The 19,875-nt window shown below is 42.6% G+C and overlaps 1 protein-coding gene across 1 annotated transcript in view; it reads right to left on the bottom strand.

Moving 5' to 3' along the window:
• The window catches only part of ABCA13 (ATP binding cassette subfamily A member 13), a 448,014-nt gene that overhangs the window by 226,105 nt on the left and 202,034 nt on the right, over positions 1-19,875 (bottom strand). The window contains exons 32-34 of the mRNA XM_058534839.1: positions 18,451-18,757; positions 2,132-2,246; positions 461-790 (exon numbers count right to left, since the gene is read on the bottom strand). Coding sequence (XP_058390822.1) covers positions 461-790; positions 2,132-2,246; positions 18,451-18,757 — 752 coding nt within the window. The remainder of the gene's footprint in view (positions 1-460; positions 791-2,131; positions 2,247-18,450; positions 18,758-19,875) is intronic.

Raw genomic sequence — 19,875 nt, 5'->3', positions numbered from 1 at the left:
TTTGGGAGGTACATTTTAAATGGATGAACAACTCTGACATTGCTAATAGAGAGATTTTTTTCCACTTAATGTGATGTAATTCGTGATGCTTCAAGAAAAAAATGTTTATTTTTCACTTCTAAAATAGCTTTGGAAATCTATTTCTTTCCATGCATGAAACAAAGAGAAACTGAAGTCATATACTTCCTTTAGGATACTACCAAGTTCCCAAAGAGTCTACAGAGGAGAGTCCCTGTTACGTGAAAAATGCCAATTCTTAATGAGCTGCCCTCCAGCAAAACCATGCAGTTTCAATGAACTCCCAATGCAAGGTCTACGTGAGTAGAAGCAAGAAAAGTGGATATCAGAAAGCCCAAGGGATCTGAAAATGATCCATTCAAATGTTGAAGGTGATGATTTGTTTTATTGGGTAGATGGCAGTTTTGTTTTACTCTGCATTTTTACAAAACCACCCACTTACCAGAAATGTCTGAATGACAACACTTAATTCGTTACGTAGAACCAGCAGAACTATGTAGGGCAAAAAGCTGATCATATACACCAGACTGGTACAAAGGGCGGCTGTGTTCGCTTGGCTGAAAAATGCACTCAAAAAGTAACTCAGCATGATGACTGACACCCCAAAATCCAGGAGAAAGAGGAAAACAATACAGGCATTGCTGTATGCGAAGATGCCGCTTATTTTCAGAATGAGGGCCAGGGCGGCACTGCTTATGGCCAACATGGCCACATTCTCCAGGAACCAGGCCAGGAAATGGATCATCGGATGCACTCCCATCATCCTCATGTACTGTCAAAAGAAGGGAGACGGGGGTTACCACCCAGATGCCTGGGAAAGAACAGATCGGATTACGGAACGAGAACAATCGCAGGTGGAAAGGCAAGCCAATGCTGCTACTTCCATGTGATCGCTGGCTTGGAAATCCCGCACCCAGCAGGCACTGCACCAGACACTTTTTCCTAGAGCCCACAATTTAATTTGAATGAACCCCTTACAGAGTAGGTCGTTCACCACTTCAGGGGAGCAAGAACCAAGATGAGGCGACGTTAAAACCATCTCACCCACCGGAAGAACACACAGTAGAAAGGGAGGAGCAGATTCTAGACCTCAGGATTGACGACCTCAGGCTCATCGCGTTTTCTTGTTTATTTGGGTTTTGTTGGTTTGCTTTGTTTATGTTGGTTTCATTCAACAAAGACAAAGAGAAAAATGAAAGGGGAGATACTGGGCCTTATGCTGTTCACTTGTTCAGTTGGGGGGATTATTGCATCGGTTTTAGAATGTGTTTGAAGTAATAACAATAAAATTAATTAATCCACTAAACCCACCATTTGCTCCTCTACAACAGGGTGACGTCTCTGAGTGTGGGGCTGGTTACTTACGAAATGAAAACAAACCGTCCTGATGCACCCACCCTGGGAGGCCACTGGGCCAGCGGCAGCAGGGGAGCCTACAAGACTCACACTCAGTCCCAGGCCCTGTGCCCAGGGGCACAACTGGATGGACAAGAAACACAGACATCCAGGAGTAAGTCAGTCCTAAATAGGTAAACAACATGCAAAACAATAGTGCAAGTTCTCTTCAAAATGGAATGACAAGCACATTGTACCTGGCCATGCCTTTTCTTCACTGTAATAGACATTAAGTAGATAACGTGTGCTCATTGACTCTGCTGGCTAAATGGGGAGGCAGATCTTTACCAGATACTTCTATTAACTTTCATTCTTAAAAGCAGCTTTGATAGTTTCAAGTTTTAACAATATTAGGACAAAAATGGCGAGGCTGTACATGAAGAAGTCAAATCATAAATTAAGATGAAAAGTCTGCCGTTATGTCTTTCTGGGTTGTATAAAAATTGCCGAATGAGCCACATTGGTTTCCTTCTTTCAACTTCATGTGCCTGTCCTTTGGCTTCCTTCCATCTCGAGGAAATACCTGCTAACCTCTGGCAGGGCTTAGGACTTCGATGTAAAACGCTTTTCCTGGGACAGGGGCTCAGCCAGGCTGTTCACAGGAACCTCAGCAGAGCGGAGGGCAGGCAAAACACAGTCGGGGTCAGTTATGGGGCGGGACTCATTTCCAAAGCCCCAGTCTCCCCTCATCTCCAAGGCAAGCTCCAAGGCTGCTTACCTCTTCTATCTGGATCTCCCGCTCATAAACCAGCTTTCGGACTATGCTGGCCACAGACACCATCCATGTCAGCATCATTATTAGTGGGAAAAAGAAACCGACGTGGTTCAAGAACCTGTAAGGAAACAATTGGGTCAGCATCCGACAGCAAGCCGAGTGATTCTATTTAGTCAGGCTCATGTAAGTACCGCACCTGTGCACACATTCTTACATTGTTCTTACAAGCTACAAAGCACTTTCAGAAACAGTATCTCCTTTGGCCATTTCAACGAGCCTGTGACTTAGCCTGGACGGCTGTTTTGTGTCCTGATTTTATAGGTGTGCAAACTCACAAAGGAAACACAGCCGTTCAAGGTCCTTGAGTAGAGATTGTCCCCCACTAATCCTCTCTGACACTCTTCTAAGCAGAACAGGTGGGAAGGAAATGGTCATGAGTTCATGACTACCATCCCCCCACTTAATTGAGACCATTATCTATCTTTAATCAGTGAGATCAATTGATCATGGATTACCATCTATAGAATATGTGAGAATTGGCCAGTGAAAGCCTCCCTTTCTTTTTCCCCAACAGTCACTTTTCAGCCCACTCTAACGGGCCTTCTCTTTCTAACACACATTTGAAATGACTCTAATCTAGGACACCAATGACAGCTATGTCTCAAATCCAATGGGGATTTTTCCACTGTTTTCCTTCTTGACTTAGCTGTATTTGGTAACACTGACTGTTCCCTCCTTCCCTCTCTTCTTTAGCTTCTAGAACAACTCTTGGCTTCCTGTCAACTTTCTCAATCTCCTTCACTAGTGACTTCTCCTTTCCCTATCCTTTAAGTGTGGGCATTCTCACCCCAATCCCGGGTCCTATCATCTTGTACCCTCTCAGCTCTAGATCCACACATTAACTGATCCATCACTGAGATCAAACAAAGGGGCAAGCCATTTTATTGGGCATGTGATACATGAATGAACCAAACAGAGAAAGGTCCTGCCATTACGGATCCTACATTCTAGCGGGGGGTCGGGGGGGACAACACGACACACATAAAATAAGCCAATAAACAAAGAGATATATGATTTGATGTCAAGTATGTAAAAGAATGACTTTAGCAACAGTGAGATGGGATGCTATTTCAAATAGGGTAGTTAGGCGAGGTGTCTGGGGAAGAAATATCTGAGCAGAGAACAGAAAAAGTGAGGAAATGAGTTCTGTAGGAATCTGAAGGAAGGCTGCTCCAGGCAGAGGAGCAGCAAGCACGAGGATTGGAGGCACGATCGTGTGGGGCATAATTCAGGAGTGGCAAAGGGCCTCATGGATTCATACGAGATGGGGTTGGACGGAGCATTAGCTGGGGCCAGATCATGCAAGGATTTTGTGCATCAGAGTAAGTGCTGGATTTATTCAAAGAACAAGAGAATACCATGAAAGAGTTGTAGGGGAGGGAGAGAGCAAAACAGAGAGGTGACATATCACGTGCATGCTTTTTTAAAAAGACCACCGAATGCAGTGTAGACAATGGAGTGCAGGTGGAGAAGCCTATGAAGAGGGAGTTGGAAGGCTACTGCAGGTGAAGCAGTCCAGACAAGAGAAAAGGGCATCTGACAAAGATGTTGGCTCTGGAGATGGAGAAATGTCTGGATGGATCCCTGCCGCAATGGCCTCCCTGAGCCCTGATGGGACTTCTCCTTCCAAGCACAATCCACAGCATGGAACATCTCAGGACTATTGATGTCTGCACTTCACACTAGATGTAAGCCCTTTGTGGCAGGCCTTCCCACTGCTCCTCCACTGCTTGGCAAAGGCAACCACATAGTGGAAGCCAAATATTTGTTAATAAAGACATGAATGGGTAAAAAAGAAAAGGAAATTCATCTCTTTGTTTTTATTCATTTTTCTGCCTAAGACAACTATAATGAGCTGTCAACTTGGTGAATTTCATTTTAAAGTTAAATATAATTAACTCATCTGCTATACAGTGACTGTTTGCAGGGGGCAGAGTGTTTTAGATTTTCAGTTTTGTGACTTCTGGGTTTTTTTTAATCCTCATTTTTATAGTATTCAGTGTAGGTAAAAGCCTATGAAGAGGAAATGCCAGAAACTGTATCAACTTGCAACCCAACAAATGCCATCTGTTTAAAGCTTAGATCACCTGTAAAGTTAGAAAAAACTAATACTGAGTTTATTTGCGGGAAAGGGGTTTGAAAAACCTTTGTCTATTTGTTCATGAACTTTACCTTTTTTACTTAACAACAGTGGAATTGATGGCTATTAAGCTCTATTTTTGCAGCAACTTGAATCTTACAAAAGAGCCAGTAAGTATCACACACAAATATAATCTTTAGAGTCCATCTAAGTTATTGCCTCAGAAGTCAGGTTGGGTCAGAGTTCTGTGACTGTGTTTCTGGGGCTATCACGTGTGTCCTATGGACCCCTGCATCTTTATCAAGGAGGAAAGTCACGATAGGTTTGGAATTGGATAAACCCAACTCTAGAGTTCTTGGGGCAATGACCCAAGGTGCCAGAGATTGTCCAGACGCTCTGCACCCACATGTCTGAGTGAGGCCATTTGGTAGAAATTGAATAGAATAAGAAATTGGAGATCAGAAATTGTAACACACAGCTATGTAAACAGCTCTTTCCTAATCTGTTCCTGGAAACCAGTTCAAGATCAACAACAGAAAGGAAAAACTTACATTCCAATTTTGATATATGTTTGGAAGAGATGCCCAAGTGTTTTAAAAAGCTGCAAAAAATAGTTATGTTCATTTGGGAGTCACACAAAAAAGTAGGTAAGAGAGATGTCAGTAGCAAAATCCCACCCTTTGCAGATCTAGAATGCACCATCAGAACTACACTTCTTACAGGCTAGGCACATCCTGAGGGCACAACATACAGAACAGCACGTGTTAAGTGGGTATCAAGCTGCACGTTAAACTGGGTGGTCTCAGAAGCCACTCCTACCTTTAGACTATATTTTCAGGGAAACAAAGAAGAGAAAGTTATGTGAAGAATACATATATTTGTAGGAAGCACTCCATCCTTGTGGCCATGGAAAAGAGACTAAGCTATGGAGCCATTAATGTCACCTGGTCCTCCCCACCAACAGCACTCTCTTGCAAACAACTGGCCAGGAATACCCAATTCATTCAAAATGAGTAACAACGAAAAAATCTAGCACAACATTCACACAACAACTAAAGGTGGAGGGCCGGCCCAGCGGTGCAGCAGTTAAGTTCAAACGTTTCGCTTTGGCAGCCCGGGGTTCACTGGTTTGGATCCTGGGCATAGACCTACTCACCTCTCATCAAGCCATGCTGAGGTGGCATCCCACACAGAAGAACTAGAAGGACCTAGAACTAGAATATACAACTATGTATTGGGGCTTTGGGGAGAAAAAAGAAAAAAAAAAGGAGAGGAAGATTGGCAACAGATGTTAGCTTAAGGCCAACCTTCCTCAAAAATAAATAAATTAAAAAATATTAATAACATTAAATTTAATAACATTTACTAACATTAAAAAATAAGAAATAAAGGTAGGTTGAAAGTCACACAACTATCGACAAATGAAGAACACATACCAAAAAGATGGTGACATGGAGCAAATGATGAGACTAGCAAATATTTTTGCCATCAATTTAAAAATATTTAATAAGGCAATCTCCTCCTTAAAAAACACTATACAGCAGAATTGTTACAATTCAGTGATGAGATGGCAAGATAATAAGAAGATATGAAATGTGAACTAAAGGACTTAGAAAGAAATAGAAGGAAAAAAATAGCCATCAGACAAATAAAGATAAAATTAGAAGCACAGGGCAAATTGATACTGCACAAAACACAGTAAAGCGACATAGAAAACGCATACGAGAAATGCAACTAAAGGAAACAGAAATAAAGAAAGAGGTTAAAAGAATTAGGGAAAGTTTATTGATAAGAAACACAGGAAAAAGAAATTCATGCAATTGGAGTCCCTGAAGAAGAAAAACCAAATATTAGAAGATAATAAACTTGAAACTCTAGAATATATCAAGAAAAGAAAACTTAAACTTACACATTGAAAGGTCTCATCTTGTGCCATGGAAAATTGTCCAAGAATGGTCAACAAAGAAGTGCATCCTAGTAAATGTACTTAATTTTCAAGTCATTAGAAACTTGCCAAAATTACCAGGTCTTATAAAAGAGGGAACATATCAAAGTGGCCTCAGATTTCTCCATGATAACATTCAAAGTCAAAGATAATGGTGCTATTTCTACAAGATACTTACAGATAAGAGTAAGCTAAGGAATTCAAATCCAGCCAAGCTGCCTTTCAAATATAAATGCTGCAAAGAGGTTTAAGTGTGTAAGAACTCAGGTTATATTATCTCATGAGATCTTCTTAAGGAAATTACTAGAAGACAAACTTCAGTCCACCAAAGGATGACTGGTAAATGACAGTGACAGGATAATGATAAAGGTAAGCAATGAACATATTTTCCAGTAAAAATAAGACTAAAACAAGAATGGAAATTAAGATGACAAGACATCAGAAATGTTATGTTTCCTGAAATGTAGAAATGATACAACAAACAAAAATTAGAAGGATAGAGGAATGAGTTAGAGATCTTGGAAGAATAAGTCGGTGAATGACAAAATCAAAGGCTGTTTTTTAACATTGACATATGTAGACATAAGTATCGGCATCTTTAACAGTACAAAGGAAGACAGCAAGTGAGATAATATCAACTAAAATTGCATGATGGAGAAGAAAAAGTAAATGATGGAAGAAGAGAAACAACTTTAAAATTTTATTGCTTATGGTAAAAAGAAAAATTGATATTATTTATAAAGTTATAAACATCAGGTAACCAGTAGAACAACAATAAAACATTACTAAATATTAATTTAAAAGCAAAATTATAAGGATAGAAAAAAAGATATATTACACATATACATGTAATTCATTCCATACTATTAAAGAGCTAACCTCACCTACATAAGAACCTATATGATGCGTACAAGAGACATGCCTGAAACAAAATACTTCAGAAAAGTTTAAAATGGAAGTGTGGGCAAAGGAATATTAAGTAAATAGGAATACAAAGAGAGAGAGAGAGAAGAAAGAGAAAGAAACAAAAACAGCAGAGGTGATCAATGTAATTTCATACAAGGTTGAATTATGTCCACAGAGCTTTAAATACGACCCAGAACACAATTACTCACAGCTGTGCACAAGGGCACATAGCACCAACATTCAAAGGTCCCTCTCCCAGCAAAAAGGGAGAAGGACATTCAAGTAATAGGGGGCTGTAATTTATCTATCTTAGTCTGGGACAGATGAAGAGGATACAAATCAGGATAGAGAAATGCTAAGTAAAATTAATGTAGATCAAATTCTCTGCTCTAAAAATATGAAATTAGACATTCTTTTCAACTTCCTAAAAATCATTCACAAAGTAGATTATCTATTAGTTGACAGAGAAAAATGCCATACATTCAAAAAGTGGAAATGGTAAAGATAATATCTTCTGATGGCAGTGTAAAAATTAGGATTTATCAACAGAATTTGGCTGTACATGTGTATGTGTGTATAATGCAATTCCTGGATTTTGTCAGTCTGATTTTAAAAAATGCTATCACAGAGTAGTCTAAATTTGAATTTCTCTTATTATGAGTAAGCTGAGAATCTTTGCATATGTTTACATTTTCTGAGAATTTCCACTAGGAATTTCCACTTAAACAGCTCTTGGATCAAGAAGATGGCAGAGGGGCCGGCCCGGTGGCGCAAGCGGTTAAGTGCGCGCGCTCCGCTGCGGCGGCCCGGGGTTCGCTGGTTCGGATCCCGGGCGCGCACCGACGCACTGCTTGGCAAGCCATGCTGTGGCGGCGTCCCATATAAAGTGGAGGAAGATGGGCACAGATGTTAGCCCAGGGCCGTCTTCCTCAGCAAAAAAAGAGGAGGATTGGCGGATGTTAGCACAGGGCTGATCTCCTCACAAAAAAACAAAAAAACAAAAGAAAAAAGAAGATGGCAGAAACGCATATTGCAAGTATCTAGAAAACAATGAACTTTTAGCTGCATATTAGATCAAGGGCACATAGTTACAGGAATGGTTGGAAAAAAAGTCATTCTCTTAGGTGACTACATAAATTAAAGAAAGAAAATGAAAAAATAATGAATTAAACATTGATCTCAAGTATCAAAGAAACAATATGATACATTGAATATACGTAAAAGGAAGTAATGAAAATAAAAACAGAAATAACAAATAAGTTAGAAACGACAAAAGAAGAAAAGAGAATTGATAGAGCCCAAATATGGTTCTTTGAAAAAAATAAAAATAGAACAAGAAAATAATGAAACTACTTGTGCACAGAATGAATTCAAAAAATCCTGAAGGAGAAAGCATGTTGAAGGGGGAATAGCCTTCAGAACAGAGTAGAAGGAGAGGAAACAAGGGAGGACGAGGTGGGAGAAAGGGGGAGAGGAAAAGGATGGCACAGTTGGACTTCATATCCCCTCTAGGACCTCACTACCTGGAAGAGGTGCGTTATCTAAAGTTGAAGCATTATATACCTCCATGGGGAGAGAGATTCTAAGAGGCCCTGGACTCTCACTCCTCAGGACCCCCAGCAGAGGAGGGGTATGCAAGGTTCTCTAGTCTCATATAGTCTAATAACCCCTGAGCTACAACCTCCTAAAGGCAGGATGACATCTCTTTCCACTACCACGTCTGTCAGTCAGCCACAGTGCACGCCACATAGCAAGTGCTCGATGAACGGTTTTCAAACGAAGAAACAGCACAAACACTCTCACTCTTAGCAAGATGTCATGATTTCAAGTATGTAAAATACACATCACAAGGACAACGAATAGAGGACGTTCCCCAAACAGAAAACAACTGATGTTTTAGAAGAGATATGAAGGATGTTTTTTTTCTCTATTTTCTCAACTCTTGATAGATATTCACTTGTATATAAAATTAACAATAAAAAAAGAAACATTAAATCAGGGATGTACAGGTGACCTCAGATATAGGGCTGTCTGTCCCCTCCCTATTGTCAGGAGAGCATGAACCAAACAAATATGTTCCAGATTCTTCTGCTTATTTATCCCTAGCTCTGGAACCCAAACAAAAGCACTGTCAATAAACGTCGCAATTAGGAAATCAAACGCTCTTATTTATTTAAGCCTTTTAGAAAGGATACTCTGATCTTCATAAACATTTCATTGTCACCATCTCTCTTTCTGAAGGTGGCGAATCATAATTTGCATTTTAATAACACCTCGTTAATAGTATTTTCTCCATGGTTGGCCTCTATTAGTACCACCCAGTGAGTTCAAAGAAAAATGATCAGCATGTCAAACCAAAATCACACCATATAGAAGGAACCACACAAAGAAATTGGCTTTCGTTTTGGTGGCTCAAGATGCAGGACTTTGATCCAAGTATAGGGCAGGATCAACTTCCAGCCTCCACACCTCCAACACCTTGGCCTGTCCCCACTGCCTTCCTGCCTGCCTTTCTCCCCTCGCCCCCTCACCACCACCCCATGACCCCAATCCCAGGTAGAGCCCAGAACACTGCGGGCAGCTGCTGCGGGGAGGACCCAGCTGTCTTGCTTTCTCGCTCTCCCCTTTTCTCTCCCCTTCAGGAACCTGGGCCAGCATGCTGCTGTCAGCCCTCTGCTTCCGCTGCCATCCCCAGCACAGTGGCTGCAGTCCCTTATGATTGGTGACTTGGATGCGGGGGTAGGGAGGCGTGAAGTAAGGGGCACTGAAGGCTCACATTTAAGCTGTGTCCTCCAGCCCAGCGTGGGCCAGTTATGCGCAGAAGTGCGTGCGCTTCCCTAACTGCGAGTGAGGCGGAATTTGGTGTCCATTCTTCACCTTCTTGTTCCTAGTTTGCTAACTCACTTGTGAAAGTCAGGGAGAAGGGAGGTGCCTACTTGCATGCATACCTCTGTGAACATAGCACCACCGGAAAACATCAGTCCCATCTTGGCTCTGAACATCAGCACGTGGAAGAACGTCCTATCAGTGAGTGCTGCCCCAAAGGGCGTGGGCTGCCCGTCGGAGCATTCATCCTGCCTCTTCGGTTTCCACAGCATGAGCATTGCTGAGCACAAGCTGATGAGGCAGTCAGGCCAGCAATGAGCATCCCTACAAGGTGAGGAGCCTGATATTCGGAAGTGTCACATCACTGGCCCGAGGTCCTGTGATCAGCAAGCAGCAGACCAGGAACCCAAATGCAGCTTGTTGGGCTGCCTCGCGATTCCAAGTCTGAGATTCCAAAGAGAACCCAGGAGCTTGAGAGCGATCACAGCTCAAGGTTAAGACTAGCTGCCAGGACCCAATTCGCTGCAGAAGCAGACCTTTAGAAATGTAACTCAGACTCTGCGTACAAAACACCTCTTCACCAAGCTCTCCTGTTTTGTTAGAAAGGTCTGAGCACCCAATGCCAATTTGGGGGGGTTCCCCCACTTCAAGCAATTCTCTGACACCAGCTGGCTGTCCTACAACTCAACTCAATTCTAACACTCTCTACCTAGATATAGCATCAGATCCCACAGATTAAGGGTTCAGTCTCATAAGACTGCCCCCTTCCCCCTGTGGAAGATCAAAATTGGCCACCTCAAAATATGTCTTTTTTACCTTGGTTATTTTCTTGATAGACTGGGAGGGTCCTTGCTGAGACCAAACATTTACATTTATAATGGAAATCTCCATTTGTAAAGGTATCTCCCTTTCTGTACCAGGAAGAAGGGGGGATGACCTTATTTCTAGAAACTCTTATCAGTGCGGAAGATGAGGACTTAAATCTACATCCTCTTGATTACTGTGCTTTCTGGTAAACTCCCATAGCTGACTCCCCCACCCCAACATCCTCCTTTGTCTACCTGAATATGCTATTTAAGGTGAAAACCTCTGCCATTTGTTGAGAAACTCAGTTTCCCTGGTTTCTCCCATGTATACATGTTATACAGCTTTGTTTGATTTTCTCCTGCTATTGGGTCTCATGTCAATTTAATTTGTAGCCCAGCCAGAAAGGACCCAGAGTGGGTAGAGGATAGTCTTCCTCCCCTTCACCCCCACTTCAGACATCAATCACAAGTCCAGATTGTCACCTCTGTGCTTCAGGCCAAAAGGCTATGGATTGGAGGTTCCCACAACCCCCTCCCAGATCTGATCAATTTGCTAGAGCAGCTCACAGAACTCAGAGAAACATTTTACTTACCAGATTACCAGTTTATCATAAAAGGAGATAACTCAGGAACAGCCAGATGGAAGAGATGCACAGGGAAAGGTATGAGGAAAGGGCGCGGAGCTTCCATGCCCTCTCCAGGCACCGTTCTCCCCAAATCTCCACGTGTTCACCACCCAGGAAGCTCTCAGAAACCTGTCCTCTTGGGTTTCTATGGAGGCCTCATTACACAGGCAGGATTGATTAAATCATTGGCCATTGGTGATCGATTCAATCTCTAGCCCTCTCCCCTCCACAGAGGTCAGGGGCAGGACTGAAAGTTCCAACCCTCGAATCACATGGTTGGTTCTCCTGGTTACCAGCCCCCTCCTTAGTTGCTTTCCAAAAGTCACCTCATTCACATAACAAAACACACCTTTACAGCTCTCATCACTTAGGAAATTCCATGGGTTTTAGGAGCTCTGTGACAGGAACATGGATGAAGACCAAACGTACATTTCTTCACAATACCACAATTGTGCAGGAAGCCAGTGCACGCAGCAGATTGGGATTAACCCAGTTTTGCCATTCCCGGAACATATATATCTCACTGGCTCTATCCCCTTCGACTCCTGTTAGAGTTGTGAATATACTGTATCTACTGCATTAAGCAGTGAGTTTCTTAAGCTCAAGAACTGCATATTTCTCATCTCTGTATCCCTCCCAGCACCTAGAAAAATGTATGTCATACAGTGAGTATGAAAAACATGTTTACTGAATGAATGAACAAAGGAATAAATATACAAGTGAATGAAGGTACTGAAATAATATACCAGAGGCAGAGCAGGCTGTGTTTCTAAATAAGGGTGCCTGGGAATTTAGCTGGACTATTCTTCATTGCACAGAACTGCCCCACTGATTACCAGGCAATTAGCATCTCTGGCCTCCAGGCACTAAAGATCCACCCACCCCCCACTGTGACCATCTAAACACCTGCACATTTCCCAATTCCCACAGACCCCAGGTTAAGAACCACTGCTGACCTCTGAGCTCTGATTACGAAAGAATATGTCAGATGCTCACATGCGATGGAGTGAAGTGATAGCTGAGTGACCAAGGGTGTACACACGTTCTGATACAAAATGCTTAAATGTACTAAATGGTGATAAATAGTTCACTGGGGAGTGAAAGGCATTCAGGTGGTGAGACTTTGGGGGAATAACTTGACCTGAGTCTCAATTTCTTCAGCTGTATTTATCTTATCAGGTTCTTATAGGATAAATGAGATGACATGTTTGAAAATGTGACACAGTTTTAAGAGAAGCATTATTATTGCTGCTGTTGACAGAAAAGAACATGGAGACACTGGATAAACCATTACCTGACATTTTAACAAAACACCATCCTCTGCTGCCCAGCAGAGAGATGAGTCCTTAAGAGCTTCGTGAGGTGTGAGAAAGTGAAGGATTATAAGATTTCATGAACATATTTCTTCCACTTCCCACTGTAGTTGGCATCATCAACCAACTATGGACTCTCGCTGTGGGGCAAGACAGGACCTGCCCCCAGGCCCTGTCTATTGACTAAATTGACTAATATAAGCTATTGACTAAATATAGGAGAGAAGTGTTTAATGAGTCTATTTGAAGTAAATCCCAAGGAAAAGAAACAATAAAAATGTGTAAAGTGAGAGCTCTTCTTACTGGTATACTGTGGATCAAGCTGATTTTTTTTTTGTGCGTGTGAGGAGGACTAGCCCTGAGCTAACATCTGATGCCAATCCTCCCCTTTTTTCTTGAGGAAGACTGGCCCTGGGCTAACATCCGTGCCCATCCTCCTCTACTTTATATGGGACGCCGCCACAGCATGGCTTAGCAAGCGACGCGTCGGTGCGCGCCCGGGATCCGAACCTGCGAACCCCAGGCCGCCGCAGCAGAGCGCGCGCACTTAACCACTGCGCCACCGGGCCGGCCCCCAAGCTGATATTTTTTGAAAGCAGGAATTGGACATTGCAAGCATGAATTCCTGTCAGCCCTTCACTCTCGACTTCCCCCAAGACAAATCCAAGTCAAGACGCAGGACGCCGGGGAGCTGTCACTCAGCCCACCCTGCCTACTCACTCTCTCCTCTTGGACCAGCCCCAGCTCTTGTGAACTGAAGATGCCTGAAAGCAGCAGAGGAAATAACAGGTGCCCTTTCTGAGAAATATTCTGTTTGTATATAAAACAATTCTAGAGTATTGTTGTGTTTTTCATTTTCTGAAAACCTTTTTAAGTTGCCTTACTCTTTTAAGCAATATATTAATTTTTGAAATTCTTTATATTCATGAACTACACCTTAGTTCCAATCATAAAATGGTCCCATGATAACCGCCTGTGAATCATGGGGCTGAAATGAACATTAAATTTTACGGAGTCCGGCTCCCATCCAACTCTGCAATTTTTTTTTAATTGAAATATATTTGGCATATAACATTGTGTAAGTTTAAGGTATACAGCAGGTTGATTTGATACATTTATATATTGTAATATGATTGCCATTGTAGCTTTAGCCAATGTCTCTATCATATCACATAATAATAATTTATTTTTTGAATAATTAAGATCTAGTCTTTAGCAAGTGTGATGTTTGCAACTAGTAGATAAATAAATCCTGGAGATTAATGCACAGATTATAGACAGCTCTGCAATCTTAAAATAACATTTCACAATGTATGTCCCTCAAAGCATTAGTTCATGGGCTAGTAGATATTACATGTGGGGAAAAAGGGGGAGAAAAGGAAACATCTGTGTTCAAAGATGAGAAACGCTTAGTTAAATCAAATTAAGCAGCTTTTGTTACTGTGGATGAATTGCCATAGAGTCAGTCCCTCCACTTACGGTCGCTTCCCCTTCAACTACTTGACGACAAGGTACCCTACCCCCAAACGCTATCAGTTTTCCCCTCTTACTGGACTATTCCCAATAGCATTCTATATAAAAAAAAAAAAAAAAAAAAATTAAATTTAAAAAAGAACATTCTGCCCAAATTGCCCTCCAGCCACTGCCCTTTTCTCTCCTCTCCTGAGTTGTTTGAACTCAGTCTCCAGTTCTGCCCCTCCCGTGTCACACTAATGTGGCTATCATTCTCACCCCCCCGATGGCGGCTGCTCTTGGTGAGGACCCCAACGACTCATCTTCACTTATTTCACTCATGAGCTGCATTGGACACACTGTACACTCTCCCTCCCGGAGCCGTTTGCTCCGTGGGGCCGCCAAGACCCCACAAATGCTTCTCCACCTTCCGGCCTGACGCCCTCTTCTCCTGGAACTCTTCATGGTGGAGGCCTCAGGCTGGGTTAGCCCTCTTTGTTTCTCTGTCTACACTCCCTCCTGTGGTAATGCCGTCCAATCTCAGAGCTCTAAATGCGTCACAATGGGGAAGACTCCCAAATAATATACCCAGCTGCAGCTCTTCAGCCTCCCGAAGAAATCTGCTTATTTAACATTTCATCTGGGTCTCTTAAAAGCAATTAGACACATTCAAAACTGAACTGAACTTCTATTCTTATCCCCAAAACTTCTCCACTCACAGTTTTTTCTATCTTAGTGTTGGGGCCCAGGGCAGACCACCCCAAAATATCCCACAATAGCAGTTTGATCATTTTGAATTAAAGTTACTTGAGAAGCAAAGAGAGCATTCTGACCCTCCTGTCTGCTCCCCCTGAAAGCAGAAAATAAATCTCCCATTTGAAAGGTGCTCTCCCTGCATCCTCATCACCAGACTAGTGGATTCAGGGCCAAGAACCTGCATAAACAAACCTTGCTAATTACGTACCCCAAACCTAAGTTTCTTTGTCCTGTCAATTCTTCACAAATGCATTGATTCTTCGTGTAAAAGATACACATACTGCCTTTGCTCACTCTCCAAGCATCATTTCTCTATGATCTCCAATATTAATATATTAAATTGGATTTTTCTCCTGTTAATTTGGTTTGTGTCAGTTTTATTATTAGTCCAGCCATAAGAACACAAGAAAGGAATAAAGGAGATTTTTCCCTACTCCAACATTAGTTAAAGGTAATTCCAGCGATCCAGTTACTTGGGCCAAGATAGTCAGGTCTTCCTCGATGTCTCTCTATTACACACTTATCAGATCTTTTGGCAAATCTCTTGGCTCTACGTTGCAATTCTGGTGTGTGTCCCTTCTGAATGCAGCCAGAATCTGACTACTTTTCCCCACCTTCCCTGCTATCATTCCGGACCAGGCCACCATCATCTCTCACCTGGGTTGTCACATACGCCTCCTAAATGACTTCCGCTTCCACAGCTACCCTCTACTGACTCTTCTCCACACAACAGCCTGAGCAAGGCTTGTACATCATACATCAGATGGTGTCACTCCTGCTCACAGCCCTCCAGCAGCCTCTTCTATCCTTCAGATCACCTGCAACCATACCATCTGTGGGCACCTCTCGGACTTAACCTCCCAGACTCTCACCCTGTACACTCTGCTCTGGTGGCTCTTCACACACACCTGGCACCCCTGCCATGAGGCCTCTGCACTGGCTGCTCCTCTGGCTTGGAACTCATTTCCCCGTGTTTCTGTAACTCTCCGAGTCTTTACTGCAATGTCACTTTCCTGGCAAGGTCGACCGTAGCCACATGATAATTCCTCTTGGCGTTCCTGGTCGCCCCACCATACTCCTGCTCATGACTTACCACCTCCCAACAAATACAGTGAAGAAGTTTCTTCTTCATTGTATTCGTAGACTCTGCTTCCCTGCACTGTAAGTGCCACAAGAGCAGAGATTTTTACTTGTTCCCTTCACTGATTCACCCCAAGCTTAGAGATTGACAAATAGGACATAAATGTAGTTGAATAAATTAATAAATTAATGAATATGTAACATGTTCAATAAGTAGTAGGAAACCACTAAAATTTTTGAACAAGTGTGCTCCATGGTCCGAACCGTGCTTTAGAATTAATTATTAGTTAGGTGGCTGAGTGTCAGGTTCTTGTAAGATCTCAGACTATGTCTCAATCACTTGCAGGTACATCAGCACTCAAGAAACATATACCTTTTGAAACTAGAATTAAAGGAAGGATATACGACGATGAGAAGTCTCAAAAATTTAAATCTTTCAAAGAAGGAAAATACTTCTTCGCCTCTTTCAAGGAAGGAAAATAAATAGTTCTGAAGAATTATATCTTGGTGTCTCAGTGAGTAGACAAAGAAAAGAAATTTCATGACAGAATCATACCAGGGCATTCAGCTAACTCTAACTTCAGGCATGAATGTTTCTCACTCACAGGAATTGACCTTCAAGAGGTGAAAGCTACATCTGCATCAATCTTACTCGTCTCCTTTCCAACCCTCTCACAATGTCTGTTAATCAATCACTATGATCAGCAAGAATGGAAAACTGATTATACAGGCCATCTGACTTTCTGTCAAGCTGTTTGCAGGAGCATATGTTGTTCTTCCCAACGCACCTTCCTGGGAACCATCCTGTGTCCAGGTGTGAAGTAAACTCCTGGCTTCGTCCCGCGAACACAAGGGAAGGAATTTGCATCTTCCCACCTACACAAGCACAATCTCTTTCCCATGGGTGGAGATCATAGAATACTTTGGAGATAGAAAGAGGCTTTCACAATGGGGTTTTCCTGAGATTCACCTAAAAAAATAGCATCCTAAAAAGTCAACTTCTCTGAGTATCTAAAACAGGTCATTTAACCCTCACAACACCCTGGTACGCGAGTTGGTGTGAAGTATTTGCATGACATCTCGCCAAGAACTGCCATTTTCTTGATTTCTGTTCTCTGTACCATCACCTCCGAGAGAAATGATGTAGGAACAGAAGAGCAATGGTTGAGAATGTTCAAAGCCAAAAATATCATTGCTTTGAAAGGAAAGAAAAGCTTTCATTTTGCAAAGAAGGAGGTTAAGAGGCTTACTAACGATTTGCATAATGAGGCATTCCCTGGCTTAAAATGACACCTGGTCTCTCTTCCTGACCCTCTGTTCTCTCCACCTTGCTATGATACCCCAAGATAGGCACAACCAGGCAGCGCTCAGCCTTTTATCCCACCACAGTGAGAAGGTTCTTCCTGTAAGACCACCATCTTCTTCATCAAAAATGTATTGAGGAGCTATGATGTAGAAAGCACATCACTAGACGGGAAGGAGGGGGTAAGACGTCAAGACCCCTGTCATACAAGCATGGCCGCAATCACCGGGAAAGGCAGTCCTGACTTCTCCGCCCCTGTTCTGCAGCATCTTGCCGAAGGATGAGCATCTGCTGCCTAACAGATTCCAGATGGTCCCTCTAAGAGCCTCATCTTCAGCCCCTTGCTTCCTCATGGGCATTCCAGAGAGAACAAGAAGTTTGCAAACTATCTGTAGTCAGTGTTCTCTAGTCCAGGCATGGGAGGAGATGCTTACGAGAACAGCATCCCACAGCCCGCAGCAACGCGGCTCTAAGTCCTTGCACCATCCGACTCTACCCAGGGGCCCAAGTCTCAGTTGGACCACACCCTCCACTCCACCTCTCAACCTCCTTGGCCTGCCCACTCACCCCCGGATGTCTGCTCTAATGTCTCTCCTTCAAGTCCTGTCGTCCAGCTGCTCCAGCCCTTACCTGATCTTCTCTTCTCTTCCCCCAAAGACGTCACCAGCCCAATCACACAATTTAACTGGCAAGTGTTCTCAGATTGCCTCCCATGTCCCTAAACCACTGTCCCAGGCATCTGGGGATCCCTCTCCACCCTGCAAGTAGGTGGCACATGCCTACGTTTTAAGGATTTGCACTGAAGATGAAATACCCTCCTCTGTTTCCCTAGTTCAGGTAGGTAGAATCTGGAGTCAGACATGCAAAGCCCCTGTGGATATTGTCCAAATTTATTCTGAAGGGTCTTTAAAGCTACAGATGCTTTGTGTCAAATCAAAGCTCCACTCGATCACATTACGTCAACAATTATTCTGCTATCTGGAGAGCTCAGGCATATAAAACAATGAACCGTAAGAAATTAAAAAGGGCAATGGATTTTCTTCAAATGATCTTTGGGATGACTATAGAGAAGCTTCACAATGTTTCTCTACTCAGATTTCCAAATTCAAAGCCCTTCTCACTGTAAGTGGACACCTGGGGAAAGCGTGGCTCTGACACCAGCTACTCACAGATCTCTGGTGTGACACGGGTACGGGATGGCCTGCACCTGTGCAGCCGGTTCCACAACTTCCTGCCCCGTCTGCACCAAGATGATGGCTCTTTCAATCATGTCTTGCAAAGGGACAAAGATGTAGTTATATTTGAACCCATCAGCTGGTAGGCTCTGAGGATGGAACTTCCAAACAGGGTTTTTCACCGAATCTGTTCTCATGCTGTATAAGACACTGGTCCGGATTGTGTATGTGATGTGGGGTGGCAGCTGGGAAGGCTTTGACCTGAAGTTCTTGCCAACTAAGGAACTGTTGAATATGATACCTAATGGCAGAAAAGGGAAAACAAATGTCACCACAACCGAGCAGCAGCTCACACAATGCCAGCATAGGGTCCAACTGGAAGCTGGATGAGACTGGAGACTTGGCACAGCCCTCTGTTGCAGAGGGCCCCACGCACCAGTAAGGCAAATCTGATTTTCAGCGTTACCCAGGCAGTTAGCAGTAAGCTAACTCCTAATTCCCAGTCCAATGCTCGTCTTTATTTTTAATAAAACCACACTGTGGTGTGAGTAATACAAAAAAATTATTTGTTTTGCATTTTTGCAGGACTTGAAAAATTACACAAGACTGCTCAAATAATCAGACTTTCCTCCTCTGAGATTACAGATGCATTTCTAAGAATTGATATCTTTAGGGTACTTATCATTCAAAATGTAAACGTATGTACACTGTGTTCTGGCACATGAATTCTTTTAATTTCATATAGAAAACCTGTTACAGATTGAACTGTGCCTTCCCAAAATTCATATGGTGAAGTCCTAACCCCCAGCACATCAGAATGTGACCCTATTTGGACAGATGGTCTTTACAGAGGTAATCAAGTGAAAATGAGGTCATTAGGGTAGACTTTAATCCAATATGACTGATGTCCTTATAAAAAGGGGAAATTTGGACACAGGCCTGTACAGAGGGAAGATGACGAGAAGAGACCTAGGGAGAAGGCGGCCATCTACAAGCCAAGGAGAGAAGCCTGGAACGGACCCTCCTCACAGTGTTAGAAGGCACCAACCCTGCCAACACCTTGATTTTGGACTTCTGGCCAGAACCATGAGAAAATAAATTTCCGTTTAAGTCCCCCAGTCTGCAGTTCTTTGTCATGTAGCCCTAGCAAACTAATACAAACCCAAATAAAAAATAATTCAATATTTATTCAAAATAAATATGAGAACACATCACATTTATCTTGAACAAGTGAACTATTAACAGATGGAGATTGATTGGCTGTTGTATTTGCTCCCTCCACCCCAGGATATCAAGATACTATGATAGAAATAAAAGTGATCAAGGAAATCAGAGTATAACTTCGATCAGGAAAAATATAATTTATTGTGTGAGATTTAACCATAAAAATCACACCATAAATTAGGAAAAACAGATGCA

Source organism: Diceros bicornis, chromosome 41, assembly GCF_020826845.1.
Source record: "Diceros bicornis minor isolate mBicDic1 chromosome 41, mDicBic1.mat.cur, whole genome shotgun sequence".
Lineage (NCBI taxonomy): Eukaryota > Metazoa > Chordata > Mammalia > Perissodactyla > Rhinocerotidae > Diceros > Diceros bicornis.
The sequence above is the reverse complement of the archived record's forward strand: the minus strand, read 5'-3'. Positions and strand labels throughout refer to the sequence as shown.